Source organism: Oryx dammah, unplaced genomic scaffold (genome assembly GCF_014754425.2).
Source record: "Oryx dammah isolate SB20612 unplaced genomic scaffold, SCBI_Odam_1.1 HiC_scaffold_9, whole genome shotgun sequence".
Classification (NCBI taxonomy): domain Eukaryota; kingdom Metazoa; phylum Chordata; class Mammalia; order Artiodactyla; family Bovidae; genus Oryx; species Oryx dammah.
Genome location: NW_024070193.1, coordinates 24,942,984 through 24,970,092, shown reverse-complemented (window position 1 = coordinate 24,970,092; position 27,109 = coordinate 24,942,984). Strand labels below are relative to the sequence as shown.

The window sequence follows — 27,109 nt, the reverse complement described above, 5'->3', positions numbered from 1 at the left end:
GTTGCTTCTCCTTTTATTTTCACTGGCTTTCTAAATGAGCTACTTTATTTTCAATATATTATTCCGCTTTAATTATTTCCATATTATTATTTTAGTTTAAATTATACAAATGACGCTTGCCTTAGCATATTAATGGTCTTAGCACATTAATGGTAAGTGTACAGCCAGGGAAATTCAATTTCACTGTCTTAGTCCAATTGGGCTGCTATAACAAAGCATCACAGACTGTGGCTTCCAAACAACAGAAATGTGTTTCTCACAGTCTTGGAGACTAGAAGTCTAAGACAAGGGTGCTAGTATGGATGGGTTCTGATGATGGTCCTCTTCTGGCTTGTAGATTGCCCTCTTCTCCTAGTACCTTCGCATGGAGGAAAATGGACAAAGGAGTACTCTAATCTCTTTTTATAAGGGCACTAATCGGTGGCTCAGACAGTAAAGGGTCTGCCCACAACGCAGGAGACCTGAGTTTGATCCTTGGGTTGGGAAGATCCCCTGGAGAAGGCAACAGCTACCCATTCCAGTATTCTTGCCTGGAGAATTCCATGGACAGACGAGCCTGGCAGGCTACAGTCCATGGAGACACAAAGAGTCAGACAGGACTGAGCGACTTTCACTTTACTTCAATCCCATTTACCAAAGCTTCATCACATGACCTAATGACTTCCACCTCTGAATTCCATCACATTAGGAGTTAGGATTAGGGGTGGGGAACACAAACATTGAGTCCATAACATCCACCAATATTTACTGTACACCTGTCATGTGTTAGGCGCTGAAAGAAAACTGGTGGACCCACTTGCAGAGTTTATGAAGCCTGGAGTTTAGTGGTGCAGAAGCACAGGGAATAATGATAAAATAAATAGTCCATTTTAAAGTTTGACGAAAGACATAACCAGAGGCTTGATACTATTAGGATAGAGCCTGGTATAAACTTCTAATAGATCTTCCTAGTTCTGTTTGTAATAAATGTGATTGCAGATGTCCTCAGAGGTAAGACATTTTAATAACACACTAATTTGTCAGAAACAGTGTATCTAGGTCAAAGGAAGAGCTCAGTCTCAATTGCTAGTGATGATTTTGGTTTTCTCTGAGTTTTAATATCTTTGAGGATATGATGGAACATTGCAACTGTAGAAAAAATTGCAGACACTGAGCCAAAACTGGTTCTTATATAATTGACTGTAAGCATCAAGAGGAAATTAAACTTTTTTAAAAAGAAAAATATGAAATAAACAACATTGCAGTAATGAACTTAGGGACAAAATATTTATGAGTCATTGCAATTCCCTAGTGGAACATCTAGTTATCATTTATTGAATGCTTTCTCTTTGTACAGAGTAAGGACTCAATAAATAATACCTATTACTGTGCTCTATTTTGGAGGCTCATATTGTGGTAAGGACTCACTCAGATTAGCTCAGATAATGTGGAGATGTCAAAAGGACCTGAAAATACAGGCAATCAGGAATTTCAGCTCTGGCGTAAATGATCTCACAGGGACCCAGAAAATGAAATGTTCTATCTAGCCTAACAGTAAGAAGAGGACCCATCTTACTTCAAAGAGATTTGAATGCATGGAATATTTCTGTAGAGTAGTGGTTCTCAAAGTTTGGTCCTTGGATCAACAGTATCAGCATCAACTAGGAATTTGTTAGCAATGCAAATTATTAGTGCCCTAGACCCACTGTGTCAGGAATTCTGACTGTGGAACTAGTATCTCTATTTTAACAGGCCCTCCAGGCAAGGAGAGAAGATTGTTTCTAGATTTCCATCACCTTTACCATCTGGGATAACTGGGACATCAATCACCAATTAAACAGAAGTCTCAATTTAAACAGTAAGTGGAATTATGGACTGACCTAATTTAAAGATCCAGAAGCAGGGACTCTGTGCCCAAGTTTGAGGAAAACTGCCTTAGACCAGACCTGCCCTGGTTAACTCTGGCTAGTCACTGGGTATGAAAACCTCGGCTACAGGATTTCATGACTTGACTATATGACTCAGCCTCTCCTCTCCTTTGGGTTTTGCTTCCTTAGCTAACACTTATTTTCTCAGTATCTCAAATTGAGATGGTCTGATTAGTGCAATATTGTAAGCAATACTTCTATTGAACAGAGCTCTGGAGCCAAGCCAGCCTATCGGTCACCAATCAGCTTTTTTTTTTTTTTTTTTACCAATCAGCTTATAAAGTGGCTGCCTTAAGGTCCCATGCCCACTCCTGGTCCAGTCAGCCAAGGCCAGAGAGCTGGGCCTCTAGGGAAGCACCTTTAGGTGGGGCTACTGATGCATAATGAATGGCTTGGAACTGTTTCTAGAAGTATTCTATGGAAGGCTCTCCATCAAAAGGGACTATTGGTCCTTTACTTTTATCACCTAGAAATATTGAATGACCTAGCATAGACATGACTTCTGATACAGGTCCCAAAATGAATTGGTTTGTACTGAAATAACTGTGAAGCTGTTATAACAAATCCCTTAAATACTAATGTGTCTAAATAACTACAGATGACTGGACATTCATTGGACGTTTTTCTTCAGTGAAGATCCTGGAGGTAAGGATCAGTACCCAAAATACTCCCTGGCACATAGTGAGTGCTCAATAACTGTTTATTGAATAAATGAATGGATGGATGGGTGAGTGAGAAAAAGGAATCTATCTGGACCTACAGATTACCATATGAAGTGAAGTGACCAGAGAAAGACAAATATTATATATCATTTATATATGAAATCTAAACAAATGATACAAAGTCATTTACAAAATGGGAATAGACTCACAGACATATAAAACAAACTTAACCAAAAAGGATGCGATGGGGGAATAAATTGGGAGTAAGGGATTAGCAGATACATACTATACATAAAGTAAACAATAAGGATTTACTATACAGCACAGGGAACTATATTCAATATTTTGTAATAGCTTATAATGGACAAGAATCAAATAAAAAATATATGTAATATATAATATAGCATAATTTAAAACTGAATCACTTTGCAGTACACCTGAAAATATTCTAATATTGTAAATCAATTATCCTTCAATTTTAAACTCTTTGTGAAAGGGAAGGGTTAACACACACAAGCAAAAAAAGCCAACAAAAACAAAATTTTGAATTCTTGTATTCAGAGTCTCAAATTTAAAACTTTTGATTCAATAGCCTATATTTATACAGGCTGTTGTTGAGAACATTTTACATAGCTTTCAAACAAAGGAGCATACATAACAACATTTGCTGTAGCTTTATGTAAAATAGCTAAAGGTTATAGTCTAAATGATTCTCTAAAGGACCTTGGTTAAATAAATCACAGAACCAAAAACAGGATAGTTTGGAGCTGTTTCACAATTTTAAATGAATTTCTTCAGAAATGTGCAACAGGTATTTGCTACAGTTGCTTCATTTCACTGATTAAACAAACAAACTAATCTACTCACCCTTGTTTGTAGGTAGCAGTGAAATGGAGAATGAAAAATTCCTAGCCGTGCTGTCATGTTTAAGAAGCAATTTTCCCATTAAAAAAACAAATATGGTTGTTGGTTGCCCATCAACCACATTTCAATTGAAATAAAAAATAAAGAAGCAGCTTAAATATTTTCTGATATGGAACAACCTCTGAAAAATACTTGTAAGCAAAAAAAGCAAGATGCTGACAGCATATATTAAGTTTGCCAAAAGCTTCATTTGTGTTTTTCCATAATGTCTTATAGAAAACCTCGAACAAACTTTTAGGCCAACCCAATAGCACCATTTGTGTCAACTGAAAGGAAGATCTTTGTGCAGAATATCTTTAGAAGTATACTAAGAAGCCCGTAAAGGAATTAAATGTTGCCTTTGTGGAGGAGAACTGAGGAAAATGGGATGGAGACACCCTCCTCACTGTCTATCCTTTCATACTGTTGCCATTTTTAAGAAAACACATGTATTCAAAATGTTATTAACATATTTAAGGTGTTAACAGTTGGAAGATTTCCCTTAAAAAAACTAACAGAAAATAGATCTCGCAGCGATTACAGCTGCATTCTGATTTCCCATACATACTACTATGTTTTTAGAGAACAGAAAATTGTTTCTGGATTTCTGTCACCCTTACCTCCTAGGATGTTTGGCCAGCGAATCCAGAAGTTTCAGTTTGAGTAACGGAACATATAGACTTTGTGGAAGAGTCCAGAAACAGGGCCAGATTCAGTTGCTATCTGATTCATGTTATGGAGGCTCCGCTGCTCTTTCCACTCAGTTCTGTCATCTCTGGCCTCTGAATTAGCACTGGCCTCGGGCTGGCTCCCCCTATCAGTGGCAAAAAAATGTCACTGCTGTTCCAGGGGTTGGCAGCACCACCACACAGCCCAGCATTAGGGGAGCCTCTTTCCCAGCATTCCAAGTGCAGCGCCCGAGGTTCACGCCTGGAACCAGCCTAGCTCACAGGTGCAGAGCCTGGCATCCGTGATTGTGGCCAGGTGAACCAAATGGGCCACACCTGGGTTTCCTGCTCCTACCCCTGGGAAGACAGAATTCACTTCCGTGGTACCATGATGCAATGGGATGCATGCATGCTCAGTCATGTCTGACTCTTTTCAACCTCCTGGACTATAGCCCTGCCAGACTCCTCTGTCTATGGAATTTTCCAGGTAAGAATGCTGGAATGGGTTTCCCTTCTCCAGGGGATCTTCACCACCCAGGGATCCAACCCTCATGCCGCCTGCATTGGCAGGTAGGTTCTTTACCACTGAGTCGCCAGGGAAGCCTCCCTGGTACCACAGGTGGCCTCAAATACAAGATGAGAATTGTTGGGAAGCAGGAACCGAAGAATGGAGGCTGATAAGAAATATCAGGAATTCTCCCCTGAAAGTTGATTTCAAGTTTGGAAAAGTGAGGGAGGGGTTGGCCAGCTCTTCGCACTTTGTCCCAGACTCATGTTATACCTTTTGTTTGTTTGTTTTTTCCTCGCAGATGAAATGCCTTGGCATTCCATCTACTGGATGGGCAGTGGTATCTTAGATAACACCACACGCTCTTGAAATAAAAGAACAACATTGTCTTCTCATCTGACAGTTTGATTCTTTAAGACTATGCAGTAAGCACCCACTGTAGACTAGAAGTGCACTATGGCTAAGTCAAGATGAGAATGTCATCTTGGTATGACAAAGGGAGAAAAGTGCCGCTTGGACTCTTTCTCAGTGTGAGGAGATCTTCATGGTCACAGTCGGCTTTTATCTATGATTTTGAAACAGAAGTCTCAGCTTTGAATACTACCGAATTTGCTGTGCTGTTCTAAACCCAGAATGTGGCATAGTCTACTCAGAAAACTCTAGTTGCCTGTTCCCACTGAGGCTTTCAGCTGGTTGTGAGACTGCTGGAGCTGTTAGCCAGTCAGCCAGCCAGTCCACAGATAAAGCCCCTGCCCTTGGGACTTCTCAGCTTGTCCAATGGTTAAGAATCTGCCTTCCAGTGCAGGGGACATGGGGCTCCATCCCTGGTTGGGGAACTAAAAGCCCACAAGCTGCAGGGCAACTGAGCCCTCACACCACAGCTACAGAGCCCACATATGCTCTGAAACCAGCACGTACTACAACTGGAGAGAAGCCCATGCCTGTGCAACCACTGTGCCCTTGAACTCTGGAGCCTGCGCTCCACAACAGATCCCGCGAGACTGGGGCTGGCACGCTGCAACTGGGAGTCATCTGCAGCTCTCTTACCTCAGTGGAAAGATCCCATTTGACACAGGGATGGTCCTGAGGGCTGCCTCCTTTCCCCTCAGTTCACCCTACTATTTATTCCTAAGGGAACCCCGTGTTCAGATTTGATCAGGTATCTTTTCTATTTTCTTTTGCAGGGGTGTGGGAAGGGGACATAGCAAACAGGCAGGATCTTCGTTTCTTCGCTGTGGCAATTTATTACTTTCTTTAAATATATATATATACAATTTAATTTGTTTATCTTATTTGGGGCTGTGCTGGTTCTTCGTTGCAGCTAAGGCTTTCTCTAGTTGCAGTGAGCAGGGGCTACTTCCTCGTTGTGGTTTGTGGTTGTGGTTCACGGTCTTCTCACCTCCGTGGCTTCTCTTGTGCGGAGGGCAGGCTTCACTAGTCGTGGCGCAGGGGCTTAGTTGCCCTGAGGCAGGTGGAATCTTCCAGAACCGGGGATTCAACCCATGTTTCCTGCATTGGCAGGTGAATTCTTAACCACTGGACTACCAGGGAAGTCCATTTCTTCAGATAACAATGAAGTTTGCCACACCGATTGACTCTTCCTTTCACAGATTATTTCTCTTTAGGATGCAATTTGATAGCATTACGCATAGTAGGACTTCTTTCAAATTGGAGTCAACCGTTTCAAACCTCGCTTCTCCTTTATCAACTAAGCTTATGTCATATTCCAAATCCTTTGTTGTCATTTCAATAATCTTTACAGAATCTGCTCCAGGAGATGAAGGAAACAGTGATCTCAAGAAACCATTTTCTTTGGTCGTCCACAACTCTTCATTTGTTCATGTTTTATGCTGAGATTGCAGCAATTTAGCCACATCTTCAAACTCTCTTCTAATTCTAGTTTTCTTGCTATTTCTACCATAGCTGTGGTTACTTTATTCACTGAAGTCTTGAAATTTATATAGTTATATATATATAAAACAAAGTTATATAGGAGGGTTGGAATTAACTTCTTCCAAACTCCCATCAATATTGACATTTTGACCTCTTCCTATGAATCTTGAATATTCTTAACATCATCTAAAATGGTGAATCCTTTCCAGAAGGTTTTCAATTTCTTTTGCCTAGATTCATCAAAGGAATCACTGTCTGTGGAAGCTATAGCCTTAGGAAATATATTTCTTACTAATAATACTTGAAAGTAAATATGACTCCTTGATCCACAAGCTGCAGAATGGATAATGTTGCTAGCAGGCATGAAAACATTAATCTCATTGTACATTTCCATCAGAGTGGTTAGATGACAAGATGCACTGTCACTGAGCAGCAGTAATATTTATTTTTAAAAATAATTTATTTATTAATTTTTGGCTGTGCTGGGTCTTCATTGCTGTGTGGTCTTTTCTCTAGTTGGGATGAGTGGGGGCTACTCTGTAGGTGTGGTGCACAGACTTCTCATTGCTGTGGTTTGTCTTATTGGGGAGCACACACTCTAGGGTGTGGGGGCTTCAGTAGTTACAGCACGTGGTCTCAGGAGCTGAGGTTCCTGGGCTTGAGAGCACAGGCTCAATAGTTGTGGCACATGAATTTAATTGCTTCATGGCATGTGGGATCTTCCTGGACCAGGAATCGAACTCATGTCTCCTGCATTGGCAGGAGGATTCTTTACCACTGAGCCCCCAGAAAAGCCCAGTGAACAGTTGTATTTTACAATGAGTTTTTTTTTTCCCTGAGGAGTAGTTCTCAACAGTGGGCTTAAAATATTCAGTTAACCATGTTGTAAACAGATGTGCTGTCTGTCATCCAGGTTTTGTTGTTCCATTGACAACGCATAGGCAGAGTAGATTAAGCATAATTCTTATGGGCCCTAAGATTCTCAGAATGGTAAACGAGCATTGGCTTCAACTGCAAATGACCAGCTGCAATAACCCCTCACAAGAGAATCAGCCAATCCTTTGAAGTTCTGAAGCTAGGCGTCAACTTCTCCACTCTAGCTACTTCTCTAGCTATGAAAGAGGACATCTTCTTTCAAAAGAACATTGTTTTATGTATACTGAAAATCTCAGGATAGTCACCTTCATAAATTATCTTAGCAAAATATTTTGTATACCTTGCTGCTGCTTCTACGTCAGCACTTGCTGCTTCTGTTTGCACTTTTATGTTACAGATATGGTTTCTTTCCTTAAGCCTCATGAACCAACCTCTGATAGCTTTAAATTCTTGTTCTGCAGCTTGCTTACCTCTCTCAGTCTTCATAGAATAGACGAGAGTTAGGAACTGGCTCTGGATTAGGCTTTGGCTTAAGGGAATGTTCTGGCTGGTTTGATCTTCTATCCAGACCACTAATATGTTCTCCATATCAGCAGTAAGGCTGTTTCACTTTCTTATCATTTCTGGGTTCACTGGAGCAGCACTTGTAATTTTCTCCAAGAACTTTTTCCTCTGCGTTCACAACTTGGCTAACTGGTGCAAGAGGCCTGACTTTTGGCCTGTCTAGGCTTTTGACATTCCTGCCTCACTAAGCTTCATCATTTCTAGTTTTTACTTAAAATTAGAGACATGAGACTCTTCCTTTCACTTGAAAACTTAGAGGTCATTTTAGGTTTATTAATTGGCCTAACGTCAATATCGTTGTGTCTCAGAGAATAGGACAGCAGGAGGAGAGGGGTCGAGATGGGGCCGGGGGAACGGTCCGTTTATGGAGCAGTTGGAACACACACATCATTAATCAGATAGGTTAACTATGTCCTTACACAGGCACAGTTTGTGGTGCTAGAAAACAGTTACAATAGTAACATCAAAGATCACTGATCACACATCACCATAACAGGTACAACATTAATGAAAAAATTGAAATACTGTAAGCATTACCAAAATGTGACACAGAGACCAGGAGTGAGCAAATGTTGATGGAAAAGTGGAACCAGCAGATTTGCTTGAGGTGGGATTGCCCCAAACCTTCAATTTATAAAAATATTAATACAATATCTGCAAAATGCAGGAAACTGAGGTATGCCTGCAGGTCAAACGTCAGTTAGACTTTGTTATATTTGTTGGTAAGACTAGAATGTTTGAACAGGCATGGAAACTGTTAAACATTTCCCTCCCCAGATACCCATCAGACCCAGCTCCCTGCTCTTCACATAGTCACTCAGTTGGCAGTTTTGTTGGCCTGTAGTTTCTTGCCAAGAATGGAGACTGAAAATCTCCCATAGAGCAATTAGTGTCAGGGTTGACCAAGTGGAAGCCAAACCCTGCAGCTATTTTTCTCCCCGCATTCCTCAACTCCCAGGAGAGCCCAAGAGGATGAGGAACAGGGGTTAGAGGGCAGGGTTCTAGAAGTTTCTTTTTCTTACTTTAGAAAGGCTGAGTTGGGTGGCTGGAAGAATTGTGTACGGTGTAGAGCAGAGAGTGCTGTCTGAATCTTTGGGAGATGAATTTCCTCTAACTCTTTAAATTTGGCCTTTCAGTTACTAATGACACTAAAGGAGCTACATGGTTTCTTCCTGAGCTATGTTAGGATTTGCTCCATAAATTACCTGGGAGGCTGCCATATGCAAATTCACAAAGAAATAGCAGTCTTGATATTCATGGTGACAGCTTAGTTATCCTCAAGGGGAAGGGAAGGAAACGTAGGTATCCTTTCTTCCTAATAAAGTCTTTCCTATCAATTCCCAGATTCCTTGACTATTCTTTTGTAGAAACAGTTGGAAGCAGCCTAGAAATTTTAGTAATAGCAATTTAGCCTAAATTTCAATATAACCTCACATAATCGTTACAGTTAATTGCTGGACTCCTTTGGATGCCATTTTAAAGATCTGTTCACGGGATACTTTTCCTGGGCTGTGAAAAGTCACATATGGTGATAAGACTATGATTGTTATCTCCCCAAACCCAGATCACTTTCCTTTTAATGAAATTATCATTAGGAAGACTAGTAACACTCAATTCACATATATACAAAGGTGAAAAAAAAAACAAAGCATATATTAATCATCATCATTATTTTTAGGCTAGGTGACAACTTATATAAAACCTATTTCATTATAACCAGTAGCAATGACACACAGTTGACGAATGAGGACTCTGAGTCTCAGACAGGTTATAAAACTTGCCTAAGGATAACTAGTCATTATGTGAGAGCACAGGGCTTTGATTCTAGAGCTGCCAGTTTTGAAAGTCCACTCTCTAAATCAAGATGCTGTGCTGATCGCTGATATTTCATGTAATATTTAATTTTTTTTCCTTTTTAGGTTGTATCGTATCTCCCAGCACATTCTATTTCAGTATACTACCTTTTAAAAATGGTATCCCAGTGAGCTTTTAAATTGAGGTAAAATTCACTGAACATAAAGTTTGCTATTTTATTACTATTATTATTGACATATGGCTTTTGGGACCAGGGACTGAACCTGGGCCACTGCAGTGGAAGTGCCAAGCCCAACTACTGGACTGCCAGGGAATTCCCTATCTTATCCATTTTAAAGTGTACAATTCAGTAGCATTCAGTACATTCAAAGTACTGTGCAGCTATCACCATTATTTAGGTCCAGAACATTTTCATCATCCCAAAAGAAAATCCCATGATCATTAACTAGCACTCCCCCTTCTGCCTCCCCACAATTCTGATAACCACCAATTTATTTCTTATCTCTATGGATTTGCCTGTTCTGGACATTTCATATAAATGGAATCACACATTATATGGTCTTTTGTATATGACTTCTTTCACTTAATATCATGTTTTCAGGGTTCTTTTGCTTTATAGCGTATGTCAGTCCTTTGTTCCTTTTTACAGCTGAATACTGTTCTAGTGTATGGAAAGCTACCTTTTCTTTAACATAATTTTTGATGGATTTTTGGGTTATTCCCATCTTTGGCTATTGTGACAATTGCCCCTGAGAACATCCACATACAAGTTTTTGTTTGTATGTCTGTGTTCAATCCTTTTGCATATATGGATATACACCTAGGAATTTAATTGCTGGGTGATACAGTAATTCAACATTTAGCTTATTGAAGAGCCATCAAACTGTTTTACAGTGTATGCATCATTGTATAGTTACAGCAAAAATGCATAAGTGTTCTAATTTCTTTGCATCTGCACCAACACTTATCTTCCATTAAAAAAAAAGTGTACCCATCCTAGTGGAGGTATAGTAGTATCTCACTGAGGTTTTTGTTTGCATTTCTCTAACGACTAATGAAATTAAACATTTTTTCATGTGCTTCATCGTGTTCTTGAAAAATTTATTCTAGAATAATTATAGATTTATAGAACATTTGCAAAAATAACACAACATTTTAATAACAATTTACACATCACATGTACTGGAAGGCATTTCTTTGCCTCCTCTACTTCTTCCACCTTGAGTTTTTAACTTTTTGGTAGAGAAATATGTCATTGGAAAATATTATAGTTATTAATGAAGGTTCTGATACATTGTCTATTTTGGTTACAGAATTACAGGGGTAGGTATTACAGTGACATTAGAAATTAATAAATGGAAGTACATAACGTAGTAATTAAGAAGATCATGTGTCTTAGTCACACCAGATCTAACTATCCTGGTCGTACCATCTTAGGCAATGTACTTAACCTCTCTGGATCTCAGTCCTTCCTTTTGTAAAACAGGGATAGCATCTAACTCATAGTGCCCTTATGAGGGTTAATTGAGTAAAGATATTGAAAGCAATTACATAAAGTAGTTGGTGGTGGTGGTGGTAGTTTAATTGCTAAGTCATTTCAGACTCTTGTGACCGTAGCCCACCAGGCTCCTCTGTCCATGGAATTTTCCAGGCAAGAATATTGCAATAGATGACCATTTCCTTTTCCAGGTGATCTTTCTGACCCAAAGATCGAACTTGAGTTTCCTGCATCTCCTTCAACGCAGGTGCGCAGGTGCGTTTCTTTACTGCTGAGCCACCGGGAAAGCCCACATGAAGTATTTAGCACTTAATAAATGAGGGATTTACTTTGTTTATTTGTTTGGTTGGTTGCTTTTTAAAGCACCAAGCAATCACCTAATTTATCTGTGTTCTCATAGTTGGGCAGGGTCTATGGGATACCATCAATCTATCTCTGCATCCTTCATTCATTCATACATGTATTCACTCATTCTTCAAATATACATTGGGTCCATATTATGTGTCAAGCTATGGTCAAGAAGCTGAAAACATCAATAGTATTAAGAACCACAAGTTTGGAAGCAGAGAAACCTAGGATTAAATCCTAATTACCACTTCCTAGCTGTGTAATCCTGTGCAAGTGATATGGCCTCTGTTTTGTCATCTATTAAGTGTGACTACTAATATCCTCTGCCTCATAGAGTGAAAGAGAAAGTGTTGGTTGCTTAGTCATGTCCGTCTCTGTGACTCCATGGACTAGCTTGCCAGGCTCTCTGTCCATGCAATTTTCCAGGCAAGAGTATTGGAGTGGGTTGTCATGCCCTTCTCCAGGGGATGTTCCGAACCCAGGCCCCTCTCATTGCAGGCAGATTCTTCACCATTAGAGCTACCTGGGAAGCATCATTGAAAGCACTTACCAAAGCATCCGGCACACTGAGCACTCCCTCAAAATATGTTAACCACTAAAGATTTAACAAGTCAATAAATGCAAAGGCTCAGAAGAGCACATGACATATTGTAAATGTGTCTCATGATAATTTGTTTGTTTGCTTTTTAACCACTGAAAAACATAAAACCATTCTTAGCTTGTAGGTAATACAGGGAAAGGTTAAGAAATATGGCTGTGGGCCATAACCCAAGGCATAGTACATCATATGCAGAAAGGATAAATACGGTTTCCTGAAATTTTTGTTTCAATCATATATATGTGTGTGTGTTTATATATGTTTATGTGCTGTTTCTTATTCTGAACAGCAATCATAGAACTTGAAAACATTAATCTAGAGAACAGTCTCAGCTCTCTGGTGAGCAGTGTCAAAATGCCAGCTTGCCTTAGCAGGTGGGTCACATAGCTTTACTAGTTTTAGGCTTTAGTGGTATCAATTCAAAGTGTAAAGTCATACCAAGAGGATAGATTTAAATAAAATTAATAACTGAAAGGGAAGTTGGGTCTAGTTTAAAACAAAGTAGCCTAAGATTTAAGCAAATAAATAAATAAAAGAAAAAGAGAATTGCTATCTGTCTAGTTTTGCTACCATCACTCAGCTGAGTGTTCCCAGGACTCTCAGGATTCTAGAGGAAAGGTCACAAGATCAAGGTCAAACATTTTAAAAATGCAGTTGCTGTGAGTTTGGAAATAGAAACATTCCCAAACATATGCCAACTTGTGCATTCACTAAAGCAGGGGGCTAACTTAATAATTAAAACTGCAATGTCTTCCAACACTTAGCTTAATTCAGGAGTTCTCTGCTGCATGTAAAATCCTTGGGGTACCCAAACTTAGGCAAGCTGAATTTCTCAGCCAGTATTGTCAGGAAAGTTCAGAATACAAGCACTCCAAATTTGGGAACTGACTTCCTGAGGGATGTTGCTCATAACTGTTCCTGGCTTGGCTAAGCCCCCCTCACCTGGGCAACAGTCCATGAAAATGAGTTTAAAATTCTAGGAATGTGCTAAATCTGGAAAGTGAGTACTGCATCTTTGGGGGTCCTCGTTCATCTGGCTACAAGATTTTATAGGGAACAATTTTCCAAAGATAGTACAGTTCAAGGAGCAAGGCTGCTCAGATTCCAGATTGCTGAGTCATTTTCCAAAACTCCACCTAGCGTTTGCTGGATCACTTTGTGGCAAGACAGAGTTGTCCTTTATGGAAGCACATATTCACACTATATTCAACTGTAACCATGAAACATATCTTCAAGTATCATAATGCGATCATAAAACTGGACATTCACTTTCACTTATTAAAATACTATTAAAATAAATTATAGGTAGAGGAGGCAAGAAGTTCTTCTAAAAATGGCACCTTTAATTTTTGAAGCCATGTTTGCAAATTATAATTTTCCTAAAGAGATGTCTACCAAGATGACCCTAGCTCCTTGTCATTGAACTTACCCAACACAGTTGAACTTGTGTTTTTTTTTGTCTGTGTATCCAATTAGGAGGTAACTTTCCTCCAGCCCCCCCCCCAAAAAAAACCCCCAAAACACCAACAAAGCCTAGTGAGTCTTTTAGTTCTATACCGTCAGTGTGTAGTGCAAATTGACAAAATAAGTATTTAATCAGCATTTGTTGAAGGAACAAATGAATAAAAACAATCTAACAATCTACCAACTGTCACGGATCATCTTAAAATATTTAACTTTCTCTTTTTTGGTTTAGCTTCAGGAAAACTTAAGACTCATTTCAGAATATTTGAAATTGATGTTATGTAAATAGTTTAACAAACCATCTGTATTAAATAAGTATAACACTTGACTGGCTTCCTTTGTAAAGGGTACAATCCTGCACTACTGCCAGCTTCAGAGTTTATTCAAAATAGCTACCAGTGTGTGGGCCAACCACTGCAGCTTTGATTGAAATCAAACTCCCACTGTATTTGTATTCTTGGAACTCTTAGTTAACTGCGTAAGAGGCAACCACGATAGGAGCTTGTAGAGAAACGTACCTTAATGCCTTTTCCCTGAGTCTCACACACACTGCCAGGCTTGATCGGGTAGCCAATCATGTTTGTGACTTACTTGTGTTTATTCTCAAAGCTGGTGAAAAGTACACAAATTCCATCTATACTCTCCACAATTGAAAGTGAAAGCTTTAATAGAATGAAATTTCTCTTACTGGTTTTCCCATCTGTTAGTGAAAATATTTCTTTTGGGATTATTAAACCTAGATGCACGTGGTTGTCTTTCCTGGATTTTGGAAGGTCAGTCCATATGTAGTATGAGAGGATGAGGGCAACTAAGGAAAAAAGAACCAAGAGATGGAGGGATAAAGCTGATAGCATTGATTGAGCCTCTTAATCTAGGCTTGCTGAAAACTAGTTTCATCTCTAGTCTTGCCAGTTATAATGGATTGATACATTTCCTTTTATTCCTAAATTAGTTCAACTAAGTTTCTGTCCCTGGCAACCAAAACATCCTAATACAAATAATTACTTTAGTCTCATGCAGAATCCTAAATGATCGTGAATAGGGCATTGTTTTAATAAATTTTGGAATATTTAAAGAATGGAATATTATTGAGCTGATAAAAGTGATAGAAATAGGTTTATATTTAACAAATAGAAACTTGAGGATATATTGGTGAGTAATAAAAGATAAGGGTCTTACCAGGTGGCACAGTGGTAAAGAATTCATCTGCCAATGCAGGAGATGCAGATTCAGTCCCTGGGTTCGGAAGATCCCCTGGAGGAGGACGTGGCACCCCACTCCAGTATTCTTGCCTGGGAAATCCAATGGACAGAGGAGCCTGGTGGGCTACAGTCCATGGGGTCTCAAAGAGTTGGCCACGACTGAACAACTGAGCACACAAACACACACACACACACAATAAAAGGTATAAAAGATTATTTTATTCCATAAACTAACTATAAATCCTAAATGAGGAGAGAGACAACTAAAGAAAGTAGATTGTGTCAATGTGTGTATATTTGTATTGGCCAAAGTACAGGAGGAGATAAACCCAAATATAAAAGTAGGTAATACAATCTTGAATTATTTAATTCTGCCTTTTTATTTATCTATTTTTAAAGTTGTTCAGCAATAATTTATACTATGGGGCATTTTTTAAAATTCCCGTATTGCATCCTTGATTTCAATGTGTAATTTCCTCTTCTTTCATTCAGTTCTGCTTCAATGCAATAAAAATAGTTAAAATATATAATAAGAAGACATACACAGAATAAACACCTTCACTAATCAAATTATTATTTAAGCATCTACCATGTTCCAATTACTATATTTTCATAGAGTTGGTGGGAGATAAGAGATACAAATATCTATTATGAAGAAAATTGCAAATATCCTGTTCATAAGGAAATTTACTGTCACCAGGTATAGTTTCAGTGGAATTATGCAGGATGATATGCTACAGTATAGCTGAATATTTGGGAAATTTTAGGAGAGATTCCCATAATAAATTCTTGGGTTTCTCTTGGTTCCTCACAGCCAACATTGAAGTTTCAAATCTTCCAGTTACCAGTATTAATTTTCTCCCATGGAAGTGAACCAGAACATTATCCAGGATTAAACTCTTCCTGGAGTCCTTCCTCTAGGATATGAAAATAATAGTTCACATGCGATTGCTTGGAAGATCATGAGAATTAACATTTTATTTTTTCTTCCCTATCTGAAAGGACTAGAGGGGTACTATGATCAGAAAAAACCTGTCTGCCTCCCTGTGAGGAAAAGAACACGTTATCAAGTGAATCATAAAAGTGCCTCCAGGAGATGACTCAGAAAGTGATCCTCACTATCTGTTTCCCTCTATCTGAAATAAGGGTTTTAACTTCCTTTGTTGATCTGCTCTAAATTACCAGTTTGGAGTCAGTTACCTTATTGAAAATGAAGCATTTACCTTGATATCTATAATATATGCTTCTTGATGACATTCTTCAGAAACTAAAAGATAACCAATTTATATGTCCTCTTTTGCCTCACAGTCAACCAACTTATCTCCTGTCTTCACATTTTCAGAAAAAGGAGGTAAGTTACCACTTTAGACTGCAGTAATGCTTTCTTTACTCACAATGAGAAACCTTTGAAAAGAAATGTCTTTGGAAGAAAGAAATGCACAATTTTACACTTGTGGATTTTCTTCCTTTGAGTGGAACTAGCTATAGGAAAATAAGACCATCATTTTTGCAGTTTATTATGTCACAGTTTACTTCTTAATCACATTTATTAAGATTTCATTGTTGAACTGCTTCTGCAGTAACAGTATATTGGCATGTCACCTGCACCAGAGCCCATAGATCTCTAGACACTTCAGAAATGTTTGCAAATTAATCCTCTTTACATTCTAGTAAATTATTTGATCTTCAGAGCCCACAGAAGGAAGATTGCAGATTGGATTCCAGAGTGGAACACTGTATTCTTTCAGTTTAAAAGGAAGAGATAGGAGAGTGTCTTAACTAGTATGCACAAACTATGTGGTGGATACTGGAGCCAAAATATGCTGGTACCCAAATATGCTAGATGGTGGATGGCCACATCCTACCCTCCCATAGGGCTGTAGTTCTGAATGTTGGCCTTGGTTCAGGCCCCTGCATTCATATCCTAGCTCTATCATTTCCAGGCTCTTGAACAAATTTCTTTACTTATCTAGCTTTACTTTCCTTTAAAATAAAAGTCACTCATATAAAATCAAGGCCATACCCATCTCACACAATTGTTATAGTGATTAAATAAAATAATGCACGTAACTATCCTGGCATACATGGTGAACCTCAGAGTTAGGTCTTTTATGGCATTATTTCCCCCACTAGAATGTAATGTCAGTCATAATGTAAGTGAGGGAAGCCAGACTACAGGGTTCTTCTTTATATATATTCAAGAAAAATCTACTTCAAGATAGCTATAAACTCTTAAGAAAACAATCTATAAATATCAGTTTTAGCCACAAAATCTAAATGGGTTTCATGTTTGTTTTTTTTTAAATTTTACTTACTTAATTTTTTGGCCATGCCACGGGGAACTCACCCCCCCTGCAACAGAAATGTGTAGTCCTAACTAACCATTGAAAGGCTAGGGAATTTAAATGGGTTTCATGCTAAAGGTCACATACTACATAATTTAAGGTCACACTTCACCCATGCATTCACACATTCATTCATCAATTGCGTATGTGCACACTCACCTCGAGGGATGGCTTTACGTGCTGAGGATTCAAAGTTTGGGTAGAATAAATATGATTTCTGCCCTGAAGCTCCTTCCAATCTGGGACACAGGAACTGAACCAGGAGAAATAGAACAAACAGAAAGGTTCAGAGGAGAGACAGAGAGTTTGGGAACATCATAAACTTAATGTCTGGAAATTGGCAGTCTTAGCTGTTTTGAAAGTTCAAATTACTTCTTTTTAAATTCCTGGATTTTAATATGTCTCACTATACCTCTCTCTATGCTGTCTGTGCCCTCATTTTTCCCTTCTTTTTTGAGGGGGTTATTCCACACCTAGAATCTGAAGTAGACTAAATTCCAAGTCCATTCCTCTTCTCTGCTTCAGGGCCATGTGGAACCCCAGAGAGGGAAAATGGTGCTGCTGCCAGTGGGAGGAACTGCCAACCACTTGCTCTTGTCTATTGTTCGGACTCCTCTAGGTAGGTGACCGCTGATTAGAGGCAAGTGGGAGAATTCCTCGTAAGTAGGCACCCACAGTTATAAAATATGGAGTGTGGGAGGTGGGATCAAGCTCACCAATGATCTGTAGGGAAATCTGTGATTTCACTCTTAAGGTGGTATGCAAAAATGTGCATTTGGGAAGAGGGTTCACTCACTGAATACTTGAACATTAACAAGGTACCAGATAGTGTTCTAAGAACTGGGACTACATCAGTAAACCAAACTGCCAAAATCCACTACCTTCCGGGAGTACATGCTGTCCAAGAAGATGTGGACATAGATTCTTCCCCTAAAAGTGTCTGTGAGCTCAGGAATCAAGATGATAGACTTGTGGTCCTCAGTGTTGTGTCCCAGCACCATGCATGTAAAGGCAACCTTAAACATCCAGATGATAGAGCCTATCCTTAAGATTCTGACTGGCTGGATCTTTATTTATTTATTTATTTTTTGTTTCTTCTATCTCTGGCTAGTCTTTTTTATTTTTTTTACTTTACAATTCTGTATTGGTTTTGGCATACATTGACATGAATCCACCACGGGTGTACATGTGTTCCCAAACATGAACCCCCCTCCCACCACCCTCCCCACAACATCTCTCTGGGTCATCCCCGCGTACCAGCCCCAAGCGTGCCATATCCTGCATCGGACATAGACTGGCAATTCGATTCTTACATGATAATATACATGTTTCAGTGCCATTCTCCCAAATCATCTGGCTGGATCTTTATTTGGTTTTGGGGCTGAAGCTTGTTAATTTCTCGTTCATTCTGATCCAGTCAAGCTGGAGACAAATGGATATCTTCTGAGAAAAGAGGCTGAAGATGGTTCCCCTTATCAAGAAGAGCCATGGAAAACTGGTCACTTCCTTCTTTTACAAATACTAGAAGGCAATAGGATTTTTCAGTTTTGGATATCTCAAGAGGGAAGTAGCAACGTTCTTCTCTTATTTTTATTGGCTTAGAAAAGTGCCCTATAAGCTGTGCTTTAAAATATTTAAATGTATGCCTATATATTTTAAGTTTTAGCGAGAGGAGGAGGAATTACCATGTAACTTGAAACCCCGGATGATTCCTAAATTTTCAAACTACTACTAGTACTACTACTAGTAAGCTTTTATTATGTATCACTTTACAAGTGTCCTCCTCGTAATACTCCCAAGAATCTTGTCAGGTATTGTTCCACTCAGGCTCTGAGGGGTCCCAGCGCTTGGTCAAGATCACACGGACCCTGGACCGGTGAGAACCTAAACCTCAGAGCCCAGCTCTCAACCGTGACCTCTGCGGCACCCCGTCCTTTCGGAGTCCTTTACACTCACCTCCCTTATTTAGCACTTGAAATCTCTCTTGTGACCCAAGATGGATAAATACGTTATAAATCACCGAGGAAAATAAAATATTTAGGAGACTATCGCCCAGGCCGATTGGGGAGTATTTGGGGAGGGTAGCCTTGCCGGTGCAGGATATTCTTTCTGTCCGCAGCCCCCGAGCGCGTTCCGAAACCTAGCAGGGACATTAGCTGGCTCTACCCCCGCCCTCGGGCGGTGCCCGAGGCAATAGCAACTCCCGGCTGTGAATTCCGAGAGGTGGCTGCCGCGCCCACGCCCCCGCGGGCGCCAGGACTTGGGTGCAGATCCCAGACCCAGGAGTGATCCTTATCTCCTGGCCCCGGGGCGAGTCCAAAGGCTGCCCAGCTTAGCCGGGACAGACGCCTGGATCCAGAGGTCTCTGGCCGCAAGTTTTAAAGAGCTAGACCCTTTTCGGTTGAAGACCCCAAGCCTCTCTTGCTTTTTTGGCTTCTTTCCCTCGCCTTATACTTTATCTGCGTCCAGAAAAGTTGGCCCTAAAGTTTAAGGATGCAGATAAGTGTGTGTATACGTGTGTGAGCGTGTGACGGATCCCATTTGGGGGACCACCACGTCCCCCCCTCCCCAGGGTCGCAGAGGCTGGAGCACACCGTACTCAAAGACCAGAACCCGCCCTCACAGTGCAGGTTTGGGGGAAGCCGGGCAGGCGCACTCCTCTGGGTTAGGTTCAGGGTATGAGGGAATTGCGGCAGGGGGTGGGCTGGGTGACCGACAGCGTGGCCAGCCACTGGCCGAGGGCGGTAAGGAAGCTTAGGCCGGCGTGTGTGCGTGCGTGTGTGCGTGAGTGTGAGCGCGAGGGTGAGTGTGAGCCTCCCCAACCCCCACCTGTTTGAAATGGTTTTAAAATACCCAAGCAGATTGCCCATGTTTTTAAGTTGCAGACAGTTGGAGTAAAACACTTGCTCGTCTCCCAGACCCCCGAAGGGCTATGCAGAGTCGTGAGCACTGAAATAAAAGTAGGAATGAGAAGGGTGTGTGAAGGGGGAGAAAAGTGGCTGATCCTGGAGAAGTCGGACTTAGGACCCAACGGGAAGCACATTGGAATCTCTCACTTCGGGAGGGCGGGGTGGGGCGGGCCGGCCGGCGGGCGGTCGCGGGGCGCATGCGCGCGCGTCTCCTTTTGCCGGCCGCTGCGCTCGGCGGCGCGGAATAGAATGAACTGTAACAAAACAAGCCGAGCCTTTGTATCTGCTTAAAGGGGACGCAGGCACTTCCCTCCTGTCCCCCCCGCCCCCGCTCAGCTACCGCGTCTCCAGGGCTCCCAGCAACTGCCTGGAAGGGCTTCCCTCACCCTCAGAAACTGCCCGCCAGCGAGGAAAGGCGACCCAGGCGGGAGGCAAAGAGGAGACACCGCATTTCTAAGAGGCAAGAAAGAAAGGAAGGAAAAAAAATAATCCAAGCGGCGCAGAGTGGACTCTGGTCCCAGAGAGCACGGTCGGGCGCCGGAACGTGGACCGAGAAGCACCGGAATGCAAACAAAGCTCGCGGGCGCCTGTGCAGGGCTCGCGGGGAAGCCCAGAAAGTTTGTTTTATGATGGCTTGAGTGAGCGAGTGTGTGTGTGCAAGGGAGCGAGGCTGCCAAGTTTCTCTCTCCCGCTGCGTTGTTTGTGGGGGGAGATGTCTCTCCCATGAACCAGCAGGGGCTTGGGGGCTTGTGCTGTGGGGGGCACCTGTCTCTCACTTTATCATTCTTTTTTTTGGCGGGCGTAGGAGGGGTGTAACTCATCATGTCGAAAGTGATCCAGAAGAAGAACCACTGGACTAGCAGGGTTCACGAATGCACCGTAAAACGGGGACCCCAGGGAGAGCTGGGGGTGACGGTGCTGGGGGGCGCGGAGAACGGAGAGTTTCCGTATGTCGGAGCGGTGACGGCTGCCGAAGCGGCGGGGCTTCCCGGCGGCGGCGAGGGCCCTCGGCTGGGCGAGGGCGAGTTGCTACTGGAGGTGCAGGGGATCCGGGTGTCCGGCTTGCCCCGCTATGACGTACTGGGAGTCATCGACAGCTGCAAGGAGGCCGTCACCTTCAAAGCCGTCAGACAAGGTAAGTCGGGCCGCGCCTCCTGGAGGCGTCCCCAGAGAAGGGAACCGGCCTGAGAAGTCTCCCCCCGTCCCCCTTCCGATTTCCCGCTTTTCTTCTGCGAACGCGGCATAGGGGCGATGTTGAGGCCAGTGCCCAGTGATGGTGAAATACACCAAGTTGTTGAGAGGCTGTGGGTTGCTTTCCCCCCTGCGTTGGGAAGAGGGGCTTGGGTTAGCTCGGGGAAGCGCAGAGATTTTTCCCTGGCCCGATTTGCTAACCTGTTATCTCCGCCACCAAGCGCAGCAGTGGCTTGCCTGCACCGGGAGGAGAGTTGGGGAACTGAGGCAGGGGCAAAGCGAGTGTTGCAGCGGGCGCAGCTACTGTGTTCTTTGATCTCTTAGCTCTTTTCAGACCTAGAGAATGGGTATGAAGGAGGTGAGGGTCTTTGATTGTTGGACATCCTTAATCAAAAAATCAGCATCACCCCGTGACTGGCCAGGTGGGCTAGGGCATCACCACCTTTCAGTCCTAAAGCCTGCAGCCTGAAGATCTTGCATTCACCCCACAGCTGGATGACGCATGTGTCTCAACCCGTGTGGCCTGGCCCCAGACTTGTGGGTGGCGGTGGGGGGAGAGAATAGAGAGGGTATTTGAGCGCCATTCAAGCCCAAGTTTATACTGCCACCAACATCACCACCATCCCCATGACTGCAACCATCGTCATCGTCCCTGTGAAGATGATTATAGCTGCTATTTCTTATTCACTTATTGTGTGTCAGGTTCTGTGTAAAATGCTTTCCTTGCACTCTTTTGTTCTGATGCACAACAATTCTGAGAGCGAGTTTTTCTTATAAACCCCCTTATGTTACCGATAAGGAAGCTGGGACTGACGTTGCTTCATTTACTGATATTGGTTCAGTTACTGGCCCAAGGTCACACAGATGCCAAGAGTGAGGGTTTGAAAATCCTTGTTGCAGAGCCTTAACCACCAAGGAGGAAGAGGATGAGTGTGGGAGACTTGAGGGGTGCACTTAAGAGAAGGGAGTGGAAGCAAATTCACCTCTCCAAAGCTTGGAGAGGAGTGATGACCCTTCTGATGGCTGCTGGTTGGGGGGAGTCCCTTGCATCTTAGTTTGGTATAGGCTCAGGGCTGTCCCTGAGTAGAGAAGTAGAGAAGGAATGGATTTCCTTAAAGGGGTCCCTTGTATGACCAAGCACCGTGATGCAGGTTCTTCCCTGCAAAAACACCAGGTTGAGCCCTGGTGAAAAGTTCACATGTGCGTGCGTGCTTGAAAGGGCAAGCAGCAGCTGGAGGACTGTGTCAGAGGAAAGGAGGGCTAGGCTGAACTAGTCCTCTTTTGGAAACAGGCCTGTTCCAGATGAAGTGGAGAAGGGGGACAGGGAGAAGAGACAGGCCTTTTGGTAGCTTTGGGAGCTGAGGGACTGACAGTTATGGAAATCTCCTTCCATTTGTGTCCTCATTATCTGCTTGCACACCTCCTCCAAGAAGCCCTCAGGCATCCTGCCAGGATGAAGAAATCAGCCTTCCTCTGGACTCCCCTAAATGTGTGTCTTGTCGGTTTTCTACTTATTCTGAACTATGCGTTAGATCCCTTCCCTTCTTTCCATACAAGGTGGTAAGCATATTGAAAGGAGAGAATATTCCTCATTTACTGCACATCACCTCAGCTTTGCTTAAGGTCCAACACCTTGTCTCACCTGGAAATATGTCTCCTGTTATCTGTAAACTGGCTGTTTTGTATTACATAAACTTATAAAGGGTGCAGAATAGTGCCTGATACGTAATAAGTGCTCAATAAAGACCAGCTATTATTGTTATGTTTCAAGTGAAATTGGGGTAGTTATTTATTTCTATGTCTAGCTTTTAAGTTTAGCTTAAAAAAAAATGTTAACACTTTATTAGATATTAGGTATAGAATGATAATAAACCAGTGTATTACCATTACTACATTAAAACAGGTTCTGCTTACTCCATATATCACCAAACATTTTGAGACACTTATGTGCTATGTACTGAGCTGGCAATGTTAGAGGTAAAATGAAGTTTACAAAACAGTCCTCAATCTCTAGGAGCGTCCAGTCTCACGGAAGAAAATAATGCCTATGTACAAACAGGATCTTAAAGTGCAATATATATGATACTTAAAAAAATGAATATTAGCATTTAGGAAACTAGGAACTAACTTCCAGTTGTATGATCAGAGAAGATTTCCTAGAGGACTTTGTTGTTGTTCAGTCTCTAAGTCATGTCTGACTCAGGCTTTTTTAGTGTCAGGAATCTGAATTATGAGGTAAACACCATAATTGAGGTTCCTGCATTACTAGGACTTGATACAGCTGTAGAGAAAATACTGCATCATAGCATTTGATGGGATCGGCTGTGGGTCACCATGCAGGGGCATCTTGGAGACATGGCTGGTAGAGGATGGGCATGAGTTCCTGACTGTCCTAGAGATTATGGGGGCAGGGATCGTTTTACTAGTGTCTAATTGATCAATGGGAGCTCATTCTCAGTGTGCAAGATAATACAGGTGGCAGAGCCTCCCTCCACCAGTTACCAAAGATTGGGAGGCTTTGTCTCAATGTTGCATCTTCGTGAAACTTTGGAAAGGTCAATCAGGTAACCAAGTGTGTTTGGAATCAGAGGCCTCTGTGCTTGAAGGAAGCTAGTGTCTCCCCATCTTATTTCCTTTCACCTGAAATTATTCTGTGTGCTATGCAAGAATGCTCATAGAAAGTGTGTGTGCAAGTGTGTGTATGCAAATCTACTTGTTCTTCTTGTAGTGGAATAAAGTTATGGATGGGGACATTGGAATGGCTTGAAATCGACCACAATGTGAAAGCTACTGTTTTCTGTCATGATTACACAGGCGCAGGCAGCTCTTCTAACATCTTCATTACAGAAAGAAGGCACTGGAAAGCATTTCACCAGCCTTCTCTCTCTCTCTTTTCTTTTGGTAGCTTGAAACTTTTTATTTTGTATTGGGATATAGCTGACTTAACAGTGTTGTGGTAGTTTTAGGTAAACAGGGAAGGGACTCAGTCATACATATATATGTGTATCCTTTCTCCCCCAGACTCCCCTCCCATCCAGGCTTCACCATCACCAGCCTTATCTTTCATATTGAGAATATGATTTAAATTATATGACAAAATTGTTCTTCTTATGTTTTCATTACTGTGTTTTAATCATAAATAGGCTCCTATTGGTAAAGGAAAATAATACTTTTGAGTTGTCTCCACCTTAAACTAGCTACTCCCAAGGCCATGGGTCACTCTCATGGAAATGTCATGGTCCTCTTGTGGGAGAGAATTCTGCTCTATTTCACGGCAGCTCTCTGGAAAGTTGCACAGACCAAACTAGTCTGTTGTAAATGGTATATGAAATAGGACTGGTCTTTGAAAGAATCAAGCTAAATGGATCTACTTGATTGGAGTTGGTTTATTTTAAATGAGGGATGACAGTTTTTTGTCACAAAAGTACCTTAAGAAATTTACATATATATGCTATATAAAATAGATCACTTCATATATATAAAAGATATATATACATGTACTATATATACTGTAGGTTTATATTTACCTGTAGTAAAATGCACAGGTCTTAAGTATATAGTTTGATGGGTTTTGACAAATGTATATGCTCATGTCCGCTTCACCCAGATCAAGATACAGAGCGTTTCCATTACCTCAGAAATTTCCCTCCTATACTTTTCCAATCAGCTCCCTCCACCTCTTCCAGAGGCATTGACTGTTTGATTTCTCTCACTTTGGGTTAGTCTTGTCTATCATTGAAATTCATATCAATAAAATAATGCACTATGCACTCTTTTGTGTCTGGGTTTTTTCCCTCAACAAAATTATTTTGGAGATTTCATATTGTGTGTATCCTGGTTGTTTTGTATTGTGGAGTAGCATTACATTGCATACATATACCAGATTGTTTATATTTTTGTTTCTCAATGGACATTTGGACTGTTTTTTTCTTTCACCTATTATGAATAAAGCTGCTATAAATGTTCCAGTTCTGCCATATCTTTTCCAATCTTTGATCTTATCTATCTTTTGAACTTCAACTATTCTAGTGTATGTTGAAAAAGGAGAAAAGTGAAGTATTTTCGAATGGTACATTCCAAATTAGGCACAGTGAGAGATTAACAACAACATGAGAAAATAGAACAAATTATAACTGTATACTGTAATAAAAGGTATGTGACTGTGGCCTCTCAAAATACCTTACTGTACAAATTTAATGCCTTTTCTATCTTATTAATATCAAAGCATTTATCATGCACTGCAGCTGCAACTTTGCAATTTTAAGTATGAAAGCAAAACTAGCATGTATTTCTTTTTTCCTTCTTCATGATTTTACAGATAGAAAGTTCATTCTTACTGTAGATCTTAGTATCCACAGCTTATGATTTTTTTTGGTTGTGCCATGTGACATATGGGATCTTAGTTCCCAGATCAGGGATCAAAACCTTGCCCTCTGGGGTAGAAGGGCAATCTTAAACCAGGGAAGTCCCCATAGCATATGATTTTAAGTTGAGAACTTGCACCTTTTCACTTCAAGGAAGTACTTTATGGCTTCTCTTTGGCAGATCTGAACTACCAGCATCTCTCCTCTTGTGCTTTCGGGCCATTATTGAGCACAGTAAGGGTCACTTGAATACAAGAATTGCTATACCTGGACAGTTGATTTAATAATGGGACTTCTAAGTGACTAATGGGCAGGATACCCTGGACAAAGGGATGATTCATGTCCTGGACAGGACAGAGTGGGAAGGTGGAAACTTTCATCATGTTACTTGGTACACAATTTAAAATGTGTGAATTGTGTATTTGTGAGATTTTCTGTTTAATATTTTCAGATGGGTTGACTGTAGGTAACTGAAATCACAGGAAGTGAAATAGCAGATAACGGGGAGCCATGATGATTAAGGAAACGTTTCTGTAGGATGTAACTAGTATTTTTTGAGCACTTGCTTCTAAAAGGCCTTGCTCTTGGCTGAGCTAGTGCTATATGGGCATTTCTTTATTCCTCCCAACTGGACTTATGTGTCAGAGACTGAAGTTCAGAGGGTTTGAGTGGCTTTTCCAAGGGTCATCCAAGTGGCTGAAGTGGAGCTGGAACTCAGCTGTGTTAGGTTGCAAAACCCATGCTTCCAGTTCTTGGGTCAGTGAATTTCAAGTAGGGTCCCCAGACTAGTGGCATTGACATCACCAGGGAACTGGTTATATGTGCAGATTCCTGGCCCTTACCCCAGCCCTACAGATACCTAAACTCAGGAGTGTGCAGCCTGTGGGTGGTTTAAACAAGTCCTCATGTGATTCTGATGCATGCTCAATTTTGAGCACCACTGTCCTAGGATATAGAGTGACATTGGAAATGTGGCGTTGAACTTCCCTGGCAGTCTAGATGTTAAGACTCTGTGCTTCCAATGCAGAGGGCATGTGTTTGATCCCTGGTTGAGGAACTGCAATACCATATGCTGCACAGTGGGGCTGAAAAAAAAAAGAAAAAGAAGAAAACAAATATGGCATCAAATGAAACAGATAATTGTGAACAAGCTAGGTGACTAGTGCTGTTATCTCCAGTATGTTACCTATTTGGACCTTTCTTTATACCTAAAATAAGTGGATATGCCCCTTCAGTTCCTTTGCATTCATAAAATGCTAAGATTCCCTGAATAACCCAGACTCCAAAAGTTTAAAAGGGTGAGATTGTAGTTTCCCAAACTGGTAATATTATAGGTCACGCTTACATATTTTTGTAAGTGAATTTTGTGGTTTTGCAAATTACCCAGGAACCAA

The 27,109-nt window shown here is 41.3% G+C and overlaps 1 protein-coding gene across 16 annotated transcripts in view; it reads left to right on the top strand.

Annotated features, from left to right (window-relative positions):
* Window positions 1-20,325: 20,325 nt before the first annotated feature.
* The window catches only part of MAGI1 (membrane associated guanylate kinase, WW and PDZ domain containing 1), a 643,929-nt gene continuing 637,145 nt past the window's right edge, over window positions 20,326-27,109 (top strand). For all 16 annotated transcript variants that reach the window (XM_040246600.1, XM_040246596.1, XM_040246595.1 and 13 more), the window contains exon 1: window positions 20,326-21,295. In XM_040246600.1, the coding sequence (XP_040102534.1) occupies window positions 20,983-21,295 (313 nt within the window). In that variant the 5' untranslated portion in view covers window positions 20,326-20,982. The remainder of the gene's footprint in view (window positions 21,296-27,109) is intronic.